The sequence below is a fragment of the Salvelinus alpinus genome, chromosome 6, assembly GCF_045679555.1.
Source record: "Salvelinus alpinus chromosome 6, SLU_Salpinus.1, whole genome shotgun sequence".
Lineage (NCBI taxonomy): Eukaryota > Metazoa > Chordata > Actinopteri > Salmoniformes > Salmonidae > Salvelinus > Salvelinus alpinus.
Window position 1 is genome coordinate 54,299,252 of NC_092091.1, and position 19,096 is coordinate 54,318,347.

The window sequence follows — 19,096 nt, forward strand, 5'->3', positions numbered from 1 at the left end:
GGAACATTGCTGCAGGGACTTCCATTCAGCCACAAGAGCTTTAGTGAGGTTGGGCATTGATGTTGGGCGATTAGGCCAGGCTTGCAGACGTCATTTCAATTTGTCCCAAAGGTGTTCGATGGGGTTGAGGTTCTTCCACACCGATCTTGACAAATCGTTTCTGTATGGACCTCGCTTTGTGCACGGACGGGGGCATTGTCATGCTGAAACAGGAAAGGGCCTTCCCCAAACTGTTGCAACAAAGTTGGAACCACAGAATAGTCTAGAATGTCATTGTACTGTATGCTGTAGCGTTAAGATTTCCCTAAGAGTTCCCACTGGAACTAAGGTGTCCAAACCATGAAAAACAGCCCCATACCATTATTCCTCCACCACCAAACTTTACAGTTGGCACTATGCATTCGGGCAGGTAGCGTTCTCCTGGCATCCGCCAAACCCAGATTCGGCCGTTGGACTTCCAGATGGTGAAGCGAACGTGTTTCAACTGCTCCAGAGTCCAATGGCGTCGAACTTTACACCACTCCAGCCGACACTTGGCATTGCGCATTGGGATGGTAATTTTCAATACATTTTCAAGTAATTGCTTTTCTTATTTTACTTGACTGATGGTACATGCTTCTGATGGTCATGGTGCATTCAAGACAACTAGGAAATCCCCCCTCAAAAAAACGAGGTCAAATCATGACGTTGGTGATCTTCAGGTGGGAAAGTCAGAGCTCTAGAAAGATGCCAGAGTTTCCGACTTGAAATTCCGAGATGGATAACCATTCAAAAAGATTTTTCCCTGTCAGATCGCGTTTTTTTCCCTCAGAATTCCCAGTTGTCTTGAACGCACTGAAGTCGGAAGTCGGATATTTCCGAGTTCTCAGTTGTTTTGAACACGCCATTAGTCTCAGCGGAGAGAGGGAGACAGCAGCAGAGGGTCCGCCTCTCACGGTCGCTGCTCTGAAGGGGTGTCCACATACCTTTGGCCATGTAGTGTATGTATACACAACCAATAACATTTGATTACTGCTCTATTGATTGGCATGCTTTTAGCTTTTAGCTAATTGTAGGAAAATGGCAGGGCAAGGAAGCGAACCGAGTTGCTGGCGTGAAAGGCTACAAACATCCTACGCATCGCGCCAATAGGGTTGACTGGTGAGAAATTTCACGTGGCTCATATAGCAAGGATTGCTACAATATTATCCATTAACATTTATACTGCCATTAGACAATATTGCCACATTTATTGTGTAATAACTTTGAAATGTTATATTGTTAAGTTTTGTAAAATCATAGGGTAATTGCAGTAAGAAAAGAAAAAAGATCAAAGAGAATGCCTGGACTCTGAGTCTCTCTGAAATGTGGTCTTTGGCAGCCAGCGTTCTATACTAGAGCCTAAGGATATAAAGTCCTTGCCAAAACGCCATACCATTTCCTAGAAATGGGGTGTATATCAACAGTATCAACTAGCTTTCTTTCCCCTCTCGATCAAGACAAGTGGACAAGGGAAGGATGCCAAGTGACATGATTGAGATTCACCCCACAAGTGCATAGGAGGGTCTATATGGGTGGATTTGAGATTGGGCGTGCAATTAATTTTCCACCTGTTGAAGTTGAAACTAACTGAGATGCGTCTATCCAGTTCAGTAGTTAGTATCCACCATAACGCTGCCATCATCTGTCCTGCGTTTTTAGACAAGCTCTGATGGAGAACAGACTAGAGCTGTCTGAAAACATTACTCGCGTTCAAATCCTTGCTTCCTCCGTTGTTGTTTCATCAATTCCTCTCAAAAGGGCATTGCGTGAGAGGATCCAAGGCTCTCCCTCAGAACTCCTCCAATGCCCTTTGAGAGGAATTGTAAGAAACAAGGAGGGAGGAAGCCTAGGGAAGGTCCCTTGTAACTATTGAGATAAAGGAACGAGGCCCACAGACAGAATATTGCTGCTTACCAGTGCTTTGTGCACCTGAATACAACTATTGACAGAGACCCAGGGCCTTGACTGTACCACGTGAGGGTGTTGTGTGGTGAGACTTACCCCAGAGACGATGAGCTCTCCTCCCAGGTTCTGGACCTCGGCCTTGACCTTGCTACAGATGTTGAGCTGGTGGCAGTACAGGGCGATTCTCTGCAGGTAGGCCAGCAGGTCCTGCTTGCAGGCCGAGTCAGGGCACTGAGACATGCACACACGCAGAAACATGATGATAAAATTAGTTTAAAAACGGAGAAAATAGCTGGGAAATGTGTTAAGAAGCAGGGTTAAGAAATAGTCTTGTTTTGTACATCAGAAGTAGTTTCTAAAATGGTTGTGCACTATTTTCTTTACTAATGGCATGTCATTTCTCCACTGTACTCATTCCTACAGCAGAAAAACAACCAATCATCGAAATAGAGCGGGCAATTAGCAAGTCCTTTCCGGCCCTCTATTGTGAGAAGCCATATGAGTCTACCTCTAGTATATACTGAGGTAACCCTATTCACTATGTAGTGCACTTCTTTACACCAGTGCCCACGGGACCATTTGGGAATAGGGTGCCATTTGAGGCACAGGCACAGAGAGGGAGCGGGACAAAGGCTTTTCAGTCCCACTTGTTAAATGCACACAAAGTAGCAGTAATATATTCTGGACGTCATGCAGCGAAAATTGCTACGGCCCACAAGTTTCCTGGTGGGTAATGAAAGAATGGTGCGTTCGCTACTTTGCTTTTAAAACGCTCCCGGGCACCGTTTTGTACAGGCACCTTTTCCTCAACCATTAACAGTAAATGGTCCTAACTACAACATTCAGGCAGCATGTATAGAGTGGAAGGGAAGGGAGAAATTCACACAGTGCTCACTTCCTTGTCTTTAGGGGGGCTAGGATACATTGGGAGAGCCAAGATAAGGGGCTGCACGAGTTAGCTAAGGGACCACGTTAATTAGGGCATGCGATGTTTTCAAACATTTTGCAATGGAAGATAAACATTTGCATTTCTTATTCAGCAGTCCCTCCCTGTTTCGTTCCGTTTCCTTCATGAACACGACCCATCTCTACCTATTCCCCTCGAGTGGCGAATCCCGTGTTTAGATTGTTCCAATGTGTTCCCTTTCCACATTTTTTTTTTTTTTGCCAGTTTAATTGTGCTTTAGTGGGCTTGTTCGCCCACACTGAGTAAGTAAGTAAGTAAGGGTGTGAGGCAGACTAGTAACGATGGACTCGAAGTACTCGTGGTGCAGCACTAATGGTCACAGATGCACAGTTATCCTGTTTGCACAACAAATAAATGCTTTTGTGGCTGTGTCCCAAATGGCGCCATAATCCCTGCATAGTGCACTATTTTTAACCAGGGCATATAGGGCTCTGGTCAATAGTAGTGCACTATATAGGGAATAGTCTGCCATTTGGGATGCATTTTTTGTTCACATGATACACTGAACCAAAATAAATACGCAACATGTAAAGTGTTGATCCCATGTTTCATGAGCTGAAAGAAAAGATCCCAGAAATGTTCCATACACACAAAAAGCGTATTTCTCTCAAATGTTGTGCACAAATTTGTTTCCTTCCCTGTTAGTGAGCATTTCTCCATTGCCAAGATAATCCATCCACCTGACAGGTGTGGCATATCAATAAGCTGATTAAACAGCATGATCATTACACAGATGCACCTTGTATTGGGTACAATAAAAGGCCACTCTAAAATGTGCAGTTTTATCACACAACACAATGCCACAGATGTCTCAAGTTTTGAGGGAGCGTGCAATTGGCATGCTGACTGCAGGGATATCCACCAGAGTTGTTGCCAGAGAATTTAATGTTAATGTCTCTACCATAAGCCGTCTCCAACGTCCTTTTAGAGAATTTGGTAGTACGTCCAACTGGCCTTACAACCGCAGACCACGTGTATGGCATTGTGTGGGCGAGCGGTTTGCTGATGTTAGCGTTGTGAGCAGAGTGCCCCATGGTGGCGGTGGGGTTATTGGTATGGACAGGCATAAGCTACAGACAACGAACCCAATTGCATTTTATCGATGGCAATTGGAATGTACAGAGATAACATGATGAGATCATGAGGCCCATTGTTGTGCCATTCATTTGTCGGCATCACCTCATGTTTCAGCATGTTAATGCACAGCCCCATGTCGCAAGGAACTGTACACAATTCCTGGAAGCTGAAAACGTCCCAGTTCTTCCATGGCCTGCATACTCACCAGACATGTCACCTATTGAGCATGTTTGGGATGCTCTGGATCGACGTGTACTATAGCTATTACAGTTCTTGCCAATATCCAGCAACTTCGCACAGCCAATGAAGAGTGGGACAACATTCCACAAGCCACAACCAACAGCCTGATCAATGCAAAGGAGATGTGTCGCGCTGCATGAGGCAAATGGTGGTCACACCAGATACTGACTGGTTTTCTGATCAATGCCCCCTACATTTTTGAAAGGTATCTCTAACCAAAATATGCATATCTTTATTCCGAGTCATGTAAAATCCATAGATGAGGGCCTAATGGATTTATTTAAATTATCTGATTTCTTTATATGAACTGTAATTGTTCCATGTTGCGTTTCATATTTTTTGTCACGACTTCCGCCGAAGTCGGTCCCTCTCCTTGTTCGGGCGTTTTTTGGCGGTCGACGTCACCGACCTTCTAGCCATCACTGATCCATTTTTCATTTTCCATTGGTTTTGTCTTGTCTTCCTTCACACCTGGTTCCAATCCCATCAATTACATGTTGTGTATTTAACCCTCTGTTTCCCCTCATGTCCTTGTCGGAGATTGTTTGATTGTATGTGATTGTGCTAGTATGTGTTGGGTGTGCGATGGGTTTTGTACCCACTTTTGTTATTTTATATATTTTGGTTTTTGGAATTTGGTCAGCACTTATTAAAGAACTCCGTTTATACCAAGTTTGTTCTCCTGCGCCTGACTTTCCTGCCACCAACACGCACCCACTACATTTTTGTTCAGTATACTTCAAAGTACAGTAAATAATGACTTGGCATCTTTCAAAGATCAAATCCAATTTTATTTGTCATGTGCGCCAAATACAACAGGTGTAGACTTTACTGTGAAAAGCTTACTTACAAGCCCTTAACCAACAATAGAAAAATTTGCAAAATAAAAAAGTAATTAGTAACAAAAAAATAACAATATTGTGGCTATATACTGTAAAGGAGTACTGGTGCCGAGTCAATGTGCAGATCACATTGATCAGAGATATTATAATCAATGCTATAACTGTTGAATAAATACACAAATGGACACAGCAGTCATTTAAAGTATCTCTCCAGTGTTCCAGATTTATTATGAAATATTTAAAAAATGATTAAGGATGTTAAAAATCTGCTTTTCTCAGTGCCCCTGCTTGGCTTGTTAGAAACAACAATGTTTTGGGCGTATATTGGTTAAAAAAGAAAACTAATTATTGGCAGCTCAGCTGCTACCTATAACAGTCAACAACAGCTAATTAGGTTTCCACTTGACATAACATTTTTAGCTACAAACCACAGGAAAGGCGAGATGGTTGATGTGTGGAGGATCTGCTTTGACTTGCTTTCTTGTTGGCTAACGTTAGCTGACGGCTTCCAAACATCAAGCAGGACAACTCTTACAAACCACATAAGTGAGTAAGCATTTCGTTGGACAGTGTACACCATGTATATCTTGTTTGGGATAGGGGGCAGCATTTTCACTTTTGGATGAATAGCATGCCCAGAGTGAACTGCCTCCTACTCAGTCCCAGATGCTAATATATGCATATTATTAGTATTGGATAGGAAACACTCTGAAGTTTCTAAACCTATTTGAATGATGTCTGTGAGTATAACAGAACTCATATGGAAGGCAAAAACCTGAGAAAAAATCCAAACAGGAAGTGGGAAATCTGAGGTTTGTAGATTTGAACTCACCCCTATCAAATACACAGTGGTATATGGGTTATTTTTCACTTCCTAAGGCTTCCACTAGTTGTCAACCGTCTTTAGAACGTTGTTTCAGGCTGCTCATGTGAAGGGGGGCTGGATGGGAGCTGTTTGACTAAGGGGTCTGCCTACAGCCTCGTTCTCAGACAAGCACCTTCACTTGAGAGGTTGCTCTCGTTCCAGGGCAATTCTACAGACAATGGAATTCTCCGGTTGGAACAGTATTGAACTTTTATGATAAAAATATCCTAAAGATTGATTCTATACTTCGTTTGACAAGTTTCTTCGACCTGTAATATAACTTTTTGAACGTTTCGTCCGAATCGACCAGATCGCGCTTTTGGATTGTTTACCAAACGCACTAACAAAAGAAGCTATTGGACATAAATGGACATAAATGATGGACATTATCGAACAAAACAAGCATTTATTGTGGAACTGCGATTCCTGGGAGTGCATTCTGATAAAGATCATCAAAGGTAAGTGAATATTTATATATGAATAATATGAATAATGTTGACTACCCAACATGGCGTATATTTCTCTGGCTGGTTTGGGCTCTGAGCGCCGTTCTCAGATTATGATTTTCCGTAAAGTTTTTTTGAAATCTGACACAGCGGTTGCTTTAAGGAGAAGTGTATCTAAAGTTTAATGTATAATAGCTGTATTTTCATCAACATTTATTATGAGTATTTCTGTGAATTCATGTGGCTCTCTGCAATATCACTGCATGTTTTGGAACTACTGAATCTAACACACCAATGTGAAATAAGATTTTTGGATATAAATATGAACTTTTACCGAACAAAACATACATGTATTGTGTAACATGAAGTCCTATGAGTGTCATCTGATGAAGATCATCAAAGGTTAGTGATTAATTTTATCTCTATTTGTGCTTTTTCTGACTCCTCTCTTTGGCTGGAAAAATGGCTGGGTTTATCTGTGACTTGGTGGTGACCTAACATAATCGTGTGTGGAGCTTTCGCTGTAAAGCATTTTTGAAATCAGACACTGTGGCTGGATTAACGAGAATTGTATCTTTAAAATGGTGCCTAATACTTGTATGTTTGAGAAATTTGATTTATGAGATTTCTGTTGTTTTGTATTTGGCGGCCTGCAATTTTATTGGCTGTTGGCGAGGGGTTCCGCTAGCGGAACGGGGTTCCGACTAATAAAACTTGAAACTACAAACCACATAATTTGAAATAAAAGTGACTGGCGAGATACTTTAGTTGTTGCAAATGCTTTGTCCCTTTTGCTAACACCAGCTAAGGATTGCTTGGCTTGCTAGCTAGCTTGCTTGTGTGCATTCCTGAGCCTGTGTTCAAATACCCATACGTGTGTCCTAAATAGTAGGCCATTTGAGTGTGAAAGAAATTAAGTTTTATAGTATGTGACATTTAAAAAAAATCAAGTATACTTTAAAATGCCTGGATGTCATACTAATTTCGGCTTTGGCAACAGCTGATAATCAGATATGGGGTCTGTGATACCAAAATGAACCAATAACACAAAACAACACAATTGTGCACGACACATTCTCAGTATGCGGAAATAGAATGTTTTATAGTATGTGAATTTTCGAAAATCGGGTATGATTTAAATGCCAGGATGTTATATACTCATACTCATATACTCATCTAGTGGAATTTGATGCACACTTTCCCACAATGCATTGGAAGAGGTGAACTATGAGTGATCGTCCCTAGTTCTCTTCAAGTAGCCAAACAACAAAACTCGGCTACTTAATTGGGAAGTTGCCACATAGAGAAGCTTCTGAGGTGGTGTTCAAATGTAGGCTGAGTAGTTCTTGTTCTCCTTAAAATGATCACAAGTATTGCATCGTAGGCTACATCTTTGAAAAATGACTTCTCATTGAATAGGGTTTCTTGTTCTCTTGGCCTTCATCAGACCTTTTAAACTAAACACTAAACCATCTTTTTTTATATATTTTTTTTTAAATTGAATATTAAAACATACAATCTACTTGCAGTGAAGCTGCTCAACATTTACATTACATTCAATCATCTAACAGACTCCCATCCAGAGCGACCCACAGACGCAACCAGGGTCAACGCCTTGCCCAAGGGCACGTCGACAGGTCTCCCACAAGGTCAAAAACGGGAACCCAAACCAGCGATCCATCAGCCACCGGCCCAAGCTCCCAAATGCCATGCCAGCAGCCCTCCAAGAACCCCCCCCCACAGGTCCCCGAGAGCTGCCCCTCAACCATCCGAGACCCCCCCCTCCCAAAATAATCTGAATCAAATCAAATCAAATAATTCTGATGTAACAACGTTGACCCTCAGTGTCATTCAAACTTCCATCTTTTGACTTGTGAATGTGTAGGCACCGGGGACTCAGGATGTGGCTGCATTTTTGATGTCATGTTAATCAGGTATTTTGATTTGAACATACGGATTGTTTTAGTTTTGTAGGCTACCTATTTAATTATTTAATTGATGGATCAAGCCTTAGCAGTCATTCTGATCTCGTTCCCAATGATCAGTGCTTTCATTTATTATGCTGCCGTCCAGCGGTTCTGAATTGGCGATGCACCCGACTTTCAACTGTTTCGGCGCAATAGCCTTTTGATTTGAACATGTGAAAGGTTTTAATGTGTGTACTAGGTCGATTTAATTTATATACAGTACGTTGCAGTACTTTACTAATAATTATGTTCAAATGGAACCAAAAGATCTGTTTTTGTCTTCAATGCATGTTTGTTGAATTTAGAAAAACCCACCTGCATACCTGGTACTGTGTGGCATACGGCCGTGGCATACTGCATAATTTTTACTGAAACAGTATATGCTAAATAGTATGCGACGATGAGTACATAGGATGCAGTTTAAGTATGTTGTACGCTAGTATTGGTATTCGGACACGGCCATGTCTCCCCACCAGAGAGGGGGGAGAAAGCTGCTGGATCAATTACATACGGGCCTGTCTCAGCCAAAGAGGATGATGCCATTATCCAAGCAAATGTCAAGCGTTTTTTGAAACTGTGCAAAAACGTGTTGGAGATGGGGATTTACAGGGTTTTTTTCTTCTCTAATATGCTTTGGCCACAACTACAAGTAGGATGAGTCAACAACATTATTTGGGTATGATCAAACAGACTGAGCTTTTAAAAAATGAGATTTTCAGTTACGTTAATGATCTCAGGTGGGTCAGATTCAGCAAACACAATGGGTCACAAAACACACGCACTAATGCCCCCTTAACGCTGTGTTCATGCAGTGCTGCATGCTGGTCTTGCAGCCAGTGAGGCAGAAAGTGGAAGCAGCTCCTAGGACATGATTACTGCACCCACCGCCACTCCCGGCTAGCATTACCACTAATTCCACTAACACACACAAACCAAACACACACACGCTGTATACAAACACTTGGAAACACACACACAACCCCCTTTCTCCATCACACCAGAAACCCACTAGTTTCTCCCTGCTCCTGGCCAGCGTTTCAGGCAGGCAGATGACAATATGGTTGCCTGACTAATCGGCCATCTCCTCAGCAGATTCCCTCCTGATGTAAATAAACAGCACGGACCATTACCTTGCCAAGGCCGCCAAGGAAAGCAGGCAGCTTCACTCTCTCCCTCTCTTTCCTGCCACTGATTGGGGAGGACAAATTCTAGCCTGGAATCCAAACTGAATATTGTGAAACAGAACAATATTTAGTCAGGGTTTCAGGCTGGGATTTCTCTCTTTCCAAAACTTCCTTCCAAAGTGGAATTCTAGCCTGAAATACAAACTGAATGTAGTGAAACCATATTGCTATTCAGTTTGGATTACAGGCTAGAACTCCTCTCTTCTTCTCTAGTTAGAGTGGAATTCCAGCTTGGAAACAAAACTGATCTATGGCACTCTATCCAGTTTGGATTCAAGGCTAGTGGAAACTTCTATTTTACTTCCATTTTGTTTTTGCATAATTAGACCTGAAATAAATCAGCCTCTCTGAATGGGTGACTCAGAAGCAGGTATTCTGTTATTAAACCAGGGGGCAAAGCTCTGTCAGAACCCACACACAAACACAAAAGCATCACCAAATCACACCTCTATATTGATGGTGTGTTGCATTTCTAATCAGGCATGTGGGAAAAAAACAGAGCTCTGCCCATGACTCTGGACGCTTCACAAATGGCACCCTATTCCCTATATAGTGCATTACTTTTGACCAGGGCCCATAAGGACACAATCTAAGTGTTCTACAATAAAAACAGTTGAAGTCGGAAATTTACATACACTTAGGTTGGAGTCATTAAAACTCGCTTTTCAATCACTCCCCAAATTTCTTGTTAACAGACTATAGTTTTGACAAGTCGGTTAGGAAATCTACTTTGTGCATGACACAAATTATTTTTCCAACAATTGTTTACAGACAGATTATTTCACTTCTAATTCACTGTATCACAATTCCAGTGGGTCAGAAGTGTACATACACTAAGTTGACTGTGCCTTTAAACAGCTTGGAAAATGACAGAAAATTATGTCATGGCTTTAGAAGCTTCTGATAGGCTAATTGACATCATTTGAGTCAATTGGAGGTGTACCTGTGGATGTATTTCAAGGCCTACCTTCAAACTCAGTGCCTCTTTGCTTGACATCATGGGAAAATCAAAAGAAATCAGCCAAGACCTCAGAATAAAAATTGTAGACCTCCACAAGTCTGGTTCATGCTTGGGATACATTTCCAAACGCCTGAAGGTACCACGCTCATCTGTACAAACAATAGTACGCAAGTATCAACACCATGGGACCACGCAGCCGTCATACCACTCAGGAAGGAGATGCGTTCTGTCTCCTAGAGATGAACGTACTTTGGTGCGAATAGTGCAAATCAATCCCAGAACAACAACAAAGGACCTTGTGAAGATGCTGGAAGAAACAGGTACAAAATGATCTATATCCACAGTAAAACGAGTCCTATATCGACATAACCAGCAAGGAAGAAGCCACTGCTCCAAAACCGCCATTAAAAAAGCCAGACTACGGTTTGCAACTGCACATGGGGACAAAGATCATACTTTAGGAGAAATGTAATCAGGCTTGCAAGCCGAAGAACACCATCCCAAACGTGAAGCACGGGAGTGGCAGCATCATGTTGTGGGGGTGCTTTGCAGAAGGAGTGACTGGTGCACTTCACAAAATAGATGGCATCATGATGAAAGAAAATTATGTGGATATATTGAAGCAACATCTCAAGACATCAGTCAGGAAGTTAAAGATTGGTCGCAAATGGGTTTTCCAAATGGACAATGACCCCAAGCATACTTCCAAAGTTGTGGCAAAATGGCTTAAGGACAACAAAGTCAAGGTATTGGAGGGGCCATTACAAACTCCTGACCTAAATCTCATAGAACATTTGTGGGCAGAACTGAGAAAGAGTGTGCGAGCAAGGAGGCCTACAAGCCTGACTCAGTTACACCAGCTCTGTCAGGAGGAATGGGCCAAAATTCACCCAACTTATTGTGGGAAGCTTGTGGAAGGCTACCCGAAACGTTTGACCAAAGTTAAACATTTTAAAGGCAATGCTACCAAATACTAATTGAGTGCATGTTAACTTCTGACCCACTGGGAATGTGAAGAAAGAAATTAAAGGTGAAATAAATCATTATCTCTACTATTATTCTGACATTTCACATTCTTAAAATAAAGTGGTGATCCTACCTGACATAAAACAGGGAATTTTAACTAGGATTAAATGTCAGGAATTGTGAAAAACTGAGTTTAGATGTATTTGGCTAAGGTGTATGTAAACTTCTGACTTCAACTGTACATGGATAGAGCGGCAATGCAACTATGAATAATGACGTTTACATACATACATACATATTATAATCAATGTCAGTAATCTGCACCCCCTAATGCTTCCCTATTCTCTACATAGTGCACTCTCTCTATGATTCCATGGTCTCCTGACAATGGCCATTTAAGGCGTGGTAAAAAGGCTACTTAAATATGATCCCCAATTAGAGACAACGATTACCAGCTGCCTCTAATTGGGAATCATACAGAATCACCAACATAGAAAAACAAACCTAGAACCTCACATAGAAATAATAAACTAGACTAACCCCCCCAGTCACGCCCTGATTTACTCTACCATAGAAAATAAGGACTCTCTATGGTCAGGACGTGACAGAGAGAGAGAAATAAGCAGATGAAGATTAGAGACAAAGAGATGACGGCAAAAGAAGAATAGAGAGAGACGAGGAGAAAGAGGCCCCCTCCATCCTCCTATACTTTACTCTGTGGTGAAATGGAGCGAGCTGCCTTGAGGTAATTCCATGTCACGTGCTGCTCTTAGCAGAATATTTCAAGACTGTTATTCCAGTTATTCTACTTACATAATTATGACTGATGACAGGTGTTTCAGACATAATTATACAGTAACCAATGGTGTCATTGGTTGACTGAGCCTGCTGTATGACCCCAAAAAATGAATGAGTCATGTTTTGTAGCAATTATTGTGGCCTTTGTGTTTCACCGATCATGCTAGCAGCGAGTAGATATAGTTGTCCTTGTTCAATAGAGCCATTGGACTAGTCTCAACAATGTTCCTATCTGGGGGGGGCCATACTTCCTTGTTCCCACCCTCAAAGGCAGGGTTTCTAAAATGGGTGAGGTACTGTACTAGTTTACAGGTTCACCGGAGCTATGTTACCGTGCACTGTCTATAAACTACAATGGCTGATTCTGATTCCTCTTTCCAAGAAGAGCTGGATTACGAAAACATTTGCTGATGTTCTTTTACATAGGACCATACAGTCCTATTTATTTGAGCCGGAATACACATTGAGACAGTGAGAAAAATTATTTGCGAGACCAGCTGGACCGGGACTCAGGAGGGTAGATGACAAACGAGTAAGTTGTTTTGCTGTCGGTAGCTAGCTAGCAATAATAAGGTCTCGCTTTACACGTGTCGTTCAGTACAGTACAATCTGGTGATAGATTCGGCCAATATCAGAGCATTGTCAATACCACTACAAGTCAAGCTAGTCACGTCTATGACACATATGAGATGTTAATAACATATTAATGGACATACATGGTGCAATAGAACCACAATGATATTTCCCTTCAAGACTCTTACCCCCCCAACTCTCACACACACACACCTCCCCCTCAATCTCCCATCCATCTCGCAGAACAGTCAGACTGACTGACTGCTCTTACCATGCTCTTCAATAGGGTTTGACGTGGAGCGCGTCAATAAGGGTTGCTACTTGAGAGACCTGTCTTACTGTAGCACCGCAAAGCTTCAATCTCACACACACACACACACACACACACACACACACACACACACACACACACACACACACACACACACACACACACACACACACACACACACACACACACACACACACACACACACACACACACACACACACACACACACAGGAAACGCGCTTCAATCTCCCTGACACGTCTGACTGCGTCCGTCAGCCACAGGTTAACGGTACAGCAATGTGTGAATGCAAAATACTTGTCCTCTTGAAAAACAAGGCATAAAAAAGTATGACAGTTATTTGTCGTGGGTAATATTATGAAAGGCACTTTGGAATTAGACTAGATCTGAAAAACACAGTGGCTTGCCAGAGAAACTCAAGATAATAATAATAATAATCCTTCTATTCGACGATAAAAGAAAACTCTTAAATGTTTGAATATGTTAACACACATTTACGGTATGTTGTACCTGGACGACGCGTGTTTCACATTTCTCCACACAGAAATACTCTTAAATACCTAAAATCAGGCCCCTCTTGCTGAGCAGCGTAACATTGCAGAATGAGGGTTCATCCAAAATGGCACCCTATTCCTTTTATAGTGCACTACTTTTGACCAGAACCTAATGGGTTGCCATAAAGATCTGGTCAAAGTAGTGCACTACTGCATATAAGAAATAGGGTGCCATTTCACACGCACACTCATCATCTAGCATGAGAGGAGGGCAACAGAAGGCTGTGAATATTCAGCAAACACCAGTCAAAGAATCGTTTAAAGGCAAAATTAAAAATGGCAAGCCACCTGCTCAGTTTCAGCGTTTGTTGATTCAGTCCGAGGGTAGGCTGTCAGTGATCTGCTATATGACAGATATTCACCGCCTGACTCCAACCCAGCCCTGCTTACAGAGTGAACGGTCGGGGGCCACGGTTCAAAAACATGGCACACACACGCACATATATATACACACACACACACTGAGGCCCACAAGCACACTGCTCTGCCGTCTGCACTACAGAGGATACTGGTGAGGGGAGGACGGCTAATAACATGGAGTGATCGAAATGGTGTCAAACACAAGGAAACCATGTGTTTAATATTATTCCATTTATTCTATCGCAGCCATTACTATGAGCCATCCTCTGGTATAAAGTGCCACCAGCCACCACTGCCGCACTAACGTCCTCATCATTTGAATGTCATCAGGCTGATTGTAATAGCGCAGCTCTCCCCGAGTATAACACACCGTAGTTATGACAACAACACCAGGAAGAAGAACACGGAGTCCTAATGAATCAACACGTCTTTGTGTATGAGGCTACACGAGGCTAATTCTCACAGCTTATTCAGGACGGACGAAAATGAAGAGGCAGATAATGTATTACCTGAAGTGCTACTATTAAGTACTAACAAACCCAGATACACACACACACACACACACACACACACACACACACACACACACACACACACACACACACACACACACACACACACACACACACACACACACACACACACACACACACACACACACACACACACACACACACACACACACACACACACACACACACCTCTCTAACCCGTTCTCCCTTTATCTTCCCCAGCCAGGAGGAGCAGCCGCTTTGATTGATTCGATATTGAAAATAGACTGTCAGCGCGTTTTGGAGAGGGTACTCATCTGATAATGAATGGATGCAACACCTCTGCGCCGCTAATTATATTAAAGACACAGACAAAGCCCCTAGCTCCCTGCTCCGCTCACAGTGCAAGGAAGTCCCACTGGGACGAACAGCACCGCGCCAAGACAGCCCACTGTGCCTAGATCCATTGCTGCCTCACAAACAAACCCACTAAGGATGCGTCCCAAATGGCACCGTAGTCCCTACATAGTGCACTACTTTTGACCCGGGAAGCCAGCCACACCAATGTGTCGGCGGAAACACCGTACATCTGCATGCAGGCGCCCGGCCCGCCACATGAGTCGCTAGAGCGCGATGGGACAAGGACATCTCGGCCGGCCAAACCCTCTCCTAACACGGACGACGCTGGGCCAATTGTGCGCCGCCTCATGGGTCTCCAAGTCACGGCCAGCTGTGACGCAGCCTGGGATTGAACCCGGGTCTGTAGTGACACCTCAAGCACTGCGTAGCAGTGCATTAGACCGCTGTGACAATCGGGATTTTAACAAACAATTGGTCCCCCCAAAAATGCTGTACTCCGTTGAATTAAAAAATCCTGATGTGGCCCTCGAGCCAAAAAGTGGATCTATCCTGAACACAGACACACATACACAACTGGGGTTAAGTGTTACCTGGTCGGCGACAGCGCGGGCCAGTTTGTCCATCCTGGAGCCTGCCTCTGCAATCTTCTTGGCGGCGTTGATGACATCAGAGGAGTTCTTCAGGGGCCCTTTGCCTCTGGTGTGGAACACAGGGAAACAACATTATTATGTTTAAAGTTCAACGTTTTTAAATACATTTAAAAAATCTAACTGCAGACAGCAAACACTATCTGAAATACTTGATATTAACAGATTAAAAGACTCCAAAAAGCTAAATTTTATATTCGCTCGACACTTTGCCACTAATAAATAATGCATAAGAAACAAACTCCAGTAGTAATCTTCCTAAAACTGAAAAAAAGATCACAATGCCCCAAAAACAGCCAAAACGTGGGCCGCAACTAGAAATGTATTCTCAAATCATGGTGCTCTTTCATTAGTAGCTGAAAGCTGTCAACATAGGTCTTTCTCAAAGCTCATCAGTATTGGTGCCAGTCTGTTTCTGCTCTCTTGCCAACTCCTTATGGAATTGTCTTGACAATAACAGCAATGGAGTTGGCAAGGCTACACTAGATCTGGTAACAGGTTAGACAATAACGGCAATGGAGTTGGCAGGGCTACAATAGATCTGGTAACAGGTTAGATTGGATCTAGGCCTAACTTCTATCAGATCGAGTGTTAACCTGTGATAGCAGACACCCACATAGCTGATGTTTTGGCGGTGTCTGAGGTGGAACTGCGTTGGAGCCCTCAAATTGGTGAGCAGCTGCTCTTGCGATCATTGTCAAGAAGCCACAACCGCCCCACTCGCGTTAGAAGTTCAGAACGAGAAAGTGCAGGCTACTGTATATAGAAATAATTACGCTCAACTTGAAAAATCATTCAAGGAAAATAATGACTTCTATCATCCTAATGGAGGTGTAGATTACATCTCACATTCCAGCGTTCAAACTTACACAAGACAGGATGGGATTTCTGTTATTGCGACTTTGTGCAGCCAACGGCAATGTCAGCTTTGTTACAATGCCGGGAGCCACTTGTGGATTTGACGGGAGCAACTTGTGGATTGGACAGCTCTAACGCAGTTCCACCTCCGACAAGTCAACACAACCGCTATTCGGGTGTCGGCTAAAGCGGATCTGACTGAATAGAGCCCTTAGCCTACAGTTTAACCAAAGTATGGCATCACTTCTCTACTGGTGTAGTCTGGCTCATGTAGTTTGCTAGTTGTACGATGTCAGGCACCCCCACTGACTGAAAGAAAACGGAATTTACAGCAGTAGTCACTTATATTGGCTGACATCACGGTAATTGGGCATTTGTGAATCCATGCATGATGTGTCATTGGGCTGCGTCTCAAATGGCACCCGATTCCTTACATAGTGCAGTACGTTTGAGAAGGTCCCATGGAGATCTGGTCAAAAGTAGTCCACTATATAGGGCATAGGTTGCCATTTGGTTATCAGATTTGCACGGCGACAATATATTTGCCAATTCCACAAATGTCACCACAAGGGTCACTTGACTAAATCAGTGTAATCATCGCCAACACACCACATCCATGATCGTTCGTCATTATGAAACTGCATGTGCGCATCCCAAATGGCACCCTCTTCCCCATTGTGGTTTGGTCAAACGTAGTGCACTAGATGGGGAATAGAGTGCCATTTGGGAAGAACACATAACATCTTCCCCTTGTTGAGCTCTGTACAGCGCGCATATTCTGCCCGCTGAATCATAGTGCCATGCCTTGGAATAGGAACATTGGGTTCAGCACAGGGCTAGCTGTGACATGATATACAGATGGTGGGGGGCTCGGAGAAAAGATGTTGCCTTCCAGAGAACACCAACATCCACACTGTAAACACCACACAGGATCACACTCATCCTGTTTTGGCTACATGCTATTCCATCTGACTCAATGGGAATACAAGACTGCTGGATCTCTGTTAGTCTACTGAATAACAATGTGTAAAGGTAGATAGCTGCTGCTGGTCAACACAGCCTAATCCCAGCCCACTCCCGTTATCCTGACCAATAGCAGGACCCGGATTTCAATTTATTAAAGCCTAGCCACTGAAGCACCTGATTCATGCAATCAAAGGATATTTGCTGATTTGTTGAATCAGGTGGGTTTGATTTGATTCGCTTTAGTGTTGGGCTGCGACGAAAAGCCCGGACAGCCTAGTGTAGCGAAGTGAATTGCCTGTGTGTGGTTGCTGATCCTACCCATACTGATACTAGTCACACCCATAACTAGTAATACTTCAATTCAAATGAATGCACAAAGGAAGCATTGGCATGGCTAGGAACTGGGAACAACAGAACATGGCAAGCCATTAGCACAACAAAGGAGATTGTTCCATTCAAAGAGGGGGAAATTGAACAAGCCATTGATGTATCCAGGGATAGGGATAAACAACAGCTTTTCCAAGGTAAGGAGCATATAAAATACTACTCAGATCAACAACAAAAAATTATGCAACATGAAAAGTGTTGGTCCCATGTTCCTTGAGCTGAAATCAAATGTTTTGTACGCACAAAAAGCGTATTTCTCTAAAATGTTGTGCAAACATTTGTTTTACATCCCTGTTAGTGAGCATTTCTCATTTGCCAAGGTAATCCATCCACCTGACAGGTGTGGCATATCAAGAATCTGATTAAACAGCACGATCTTTACACAGGTGCATCTTGTTTTTGGGGATAATAAAAGGCCACACTAAAATGTTCAGTTTTGACGCACACCACAATGCCACAGACGTCTCAAGTTTTGAGAGAGCAAGCAATTGGCATGCTGACTGCAAGAATGTCCACCAGAGCTGTTGCCAGAGAATTTAATGTTAATTTCTCTACCATAAGCTGACTCCAATGTCGTTTTAGAGAAATGTAGTTTTAGAGAATTTGGCAGTACATCCAACCGGCCTCCCAATTGCAGACCACATGTATGGCGTCGTGTGGGCGAGCAGTTTGCTGATGTCAACGTTGTGAACAGAGTGCCCCATGGTGGTGGTGGGTTTATAGTATGGGCAGGTATAAGCTACGCACAACAAACAAAATTGCATTTTATCAATGGCAATTTGAATGCACAGAGATACCATGACGAGATCCTGAGGCCAATTGTCGTGCCATTCATCCGCCACCATCACATCATGTTTCAGCATGATCATGTATGGCCCCATTTCGCAAGGATCTGTACACAATTCCTGAAAGCTGAAAATCCCAGTTCTTCCATGGCCTGCATACTTACCAGACATTTCACCAAATGAACATGTTTGGGATGCTCTGGATCGACAGCGTATTCCAGTTCCCGCTAAACTTCAGTTGTTTGTTACATGTCTCTTTCACTACATTTCTAATGTCTAAATATTCCACAAAGATGTGCCCTGCTGAAGTGTGCTATGGGTTTTAGGGAATTGATCTACCATAGAAATATAATTACTAGAATGGGTATACAGAGCCTCTGGCAATGTTTCTGGTAAACTAATGGGTATACTCAAATATATCTGACATGGTATTGTTATGTATAATCTCCAAATGGCCACCGGTCTACAACATAACAAACCTGTTGACTTGAATGGTGACACCCGTTCTAGTAAATCTATATCATTGTAATTATTACATTGGCATTCATAAGGACTACCAGTCACTTCAACTAGATTCTCTTTAGCC

The 19,096-nt window shown here is 42.8% G+C and overlaps 1 protein-coding gene across 1 annotated transcript in view; it reads right to left on the minus strand.

The window, feature by feature from the left end:
- The window catches only part of LOC139578900 (catenin alpha-2-like), a 707,491-nt gene that overhangs the window by 3,778 nt on the left and 684,617 nt on the right, over positions 1 to 19,096 (minus strand). Inside the window, exons 16-17 of the mRNA XM_071407028.1 lie at positions 15,458 to 15,563; positions 2,023 to 2,157 (exon numbers count right to left, since the gene is read on the minus strand). Of these exons, the coding sequence (XP_071263129.1) occupies positions 2,023 to 2,157; positions 15,458 to 15,563 (241 nt within the window). The remainder of the gene's footprint in view (positions 1 to 2,022; positions 2,158 to 15,457; positions 15,564 to 19,096) is intronic.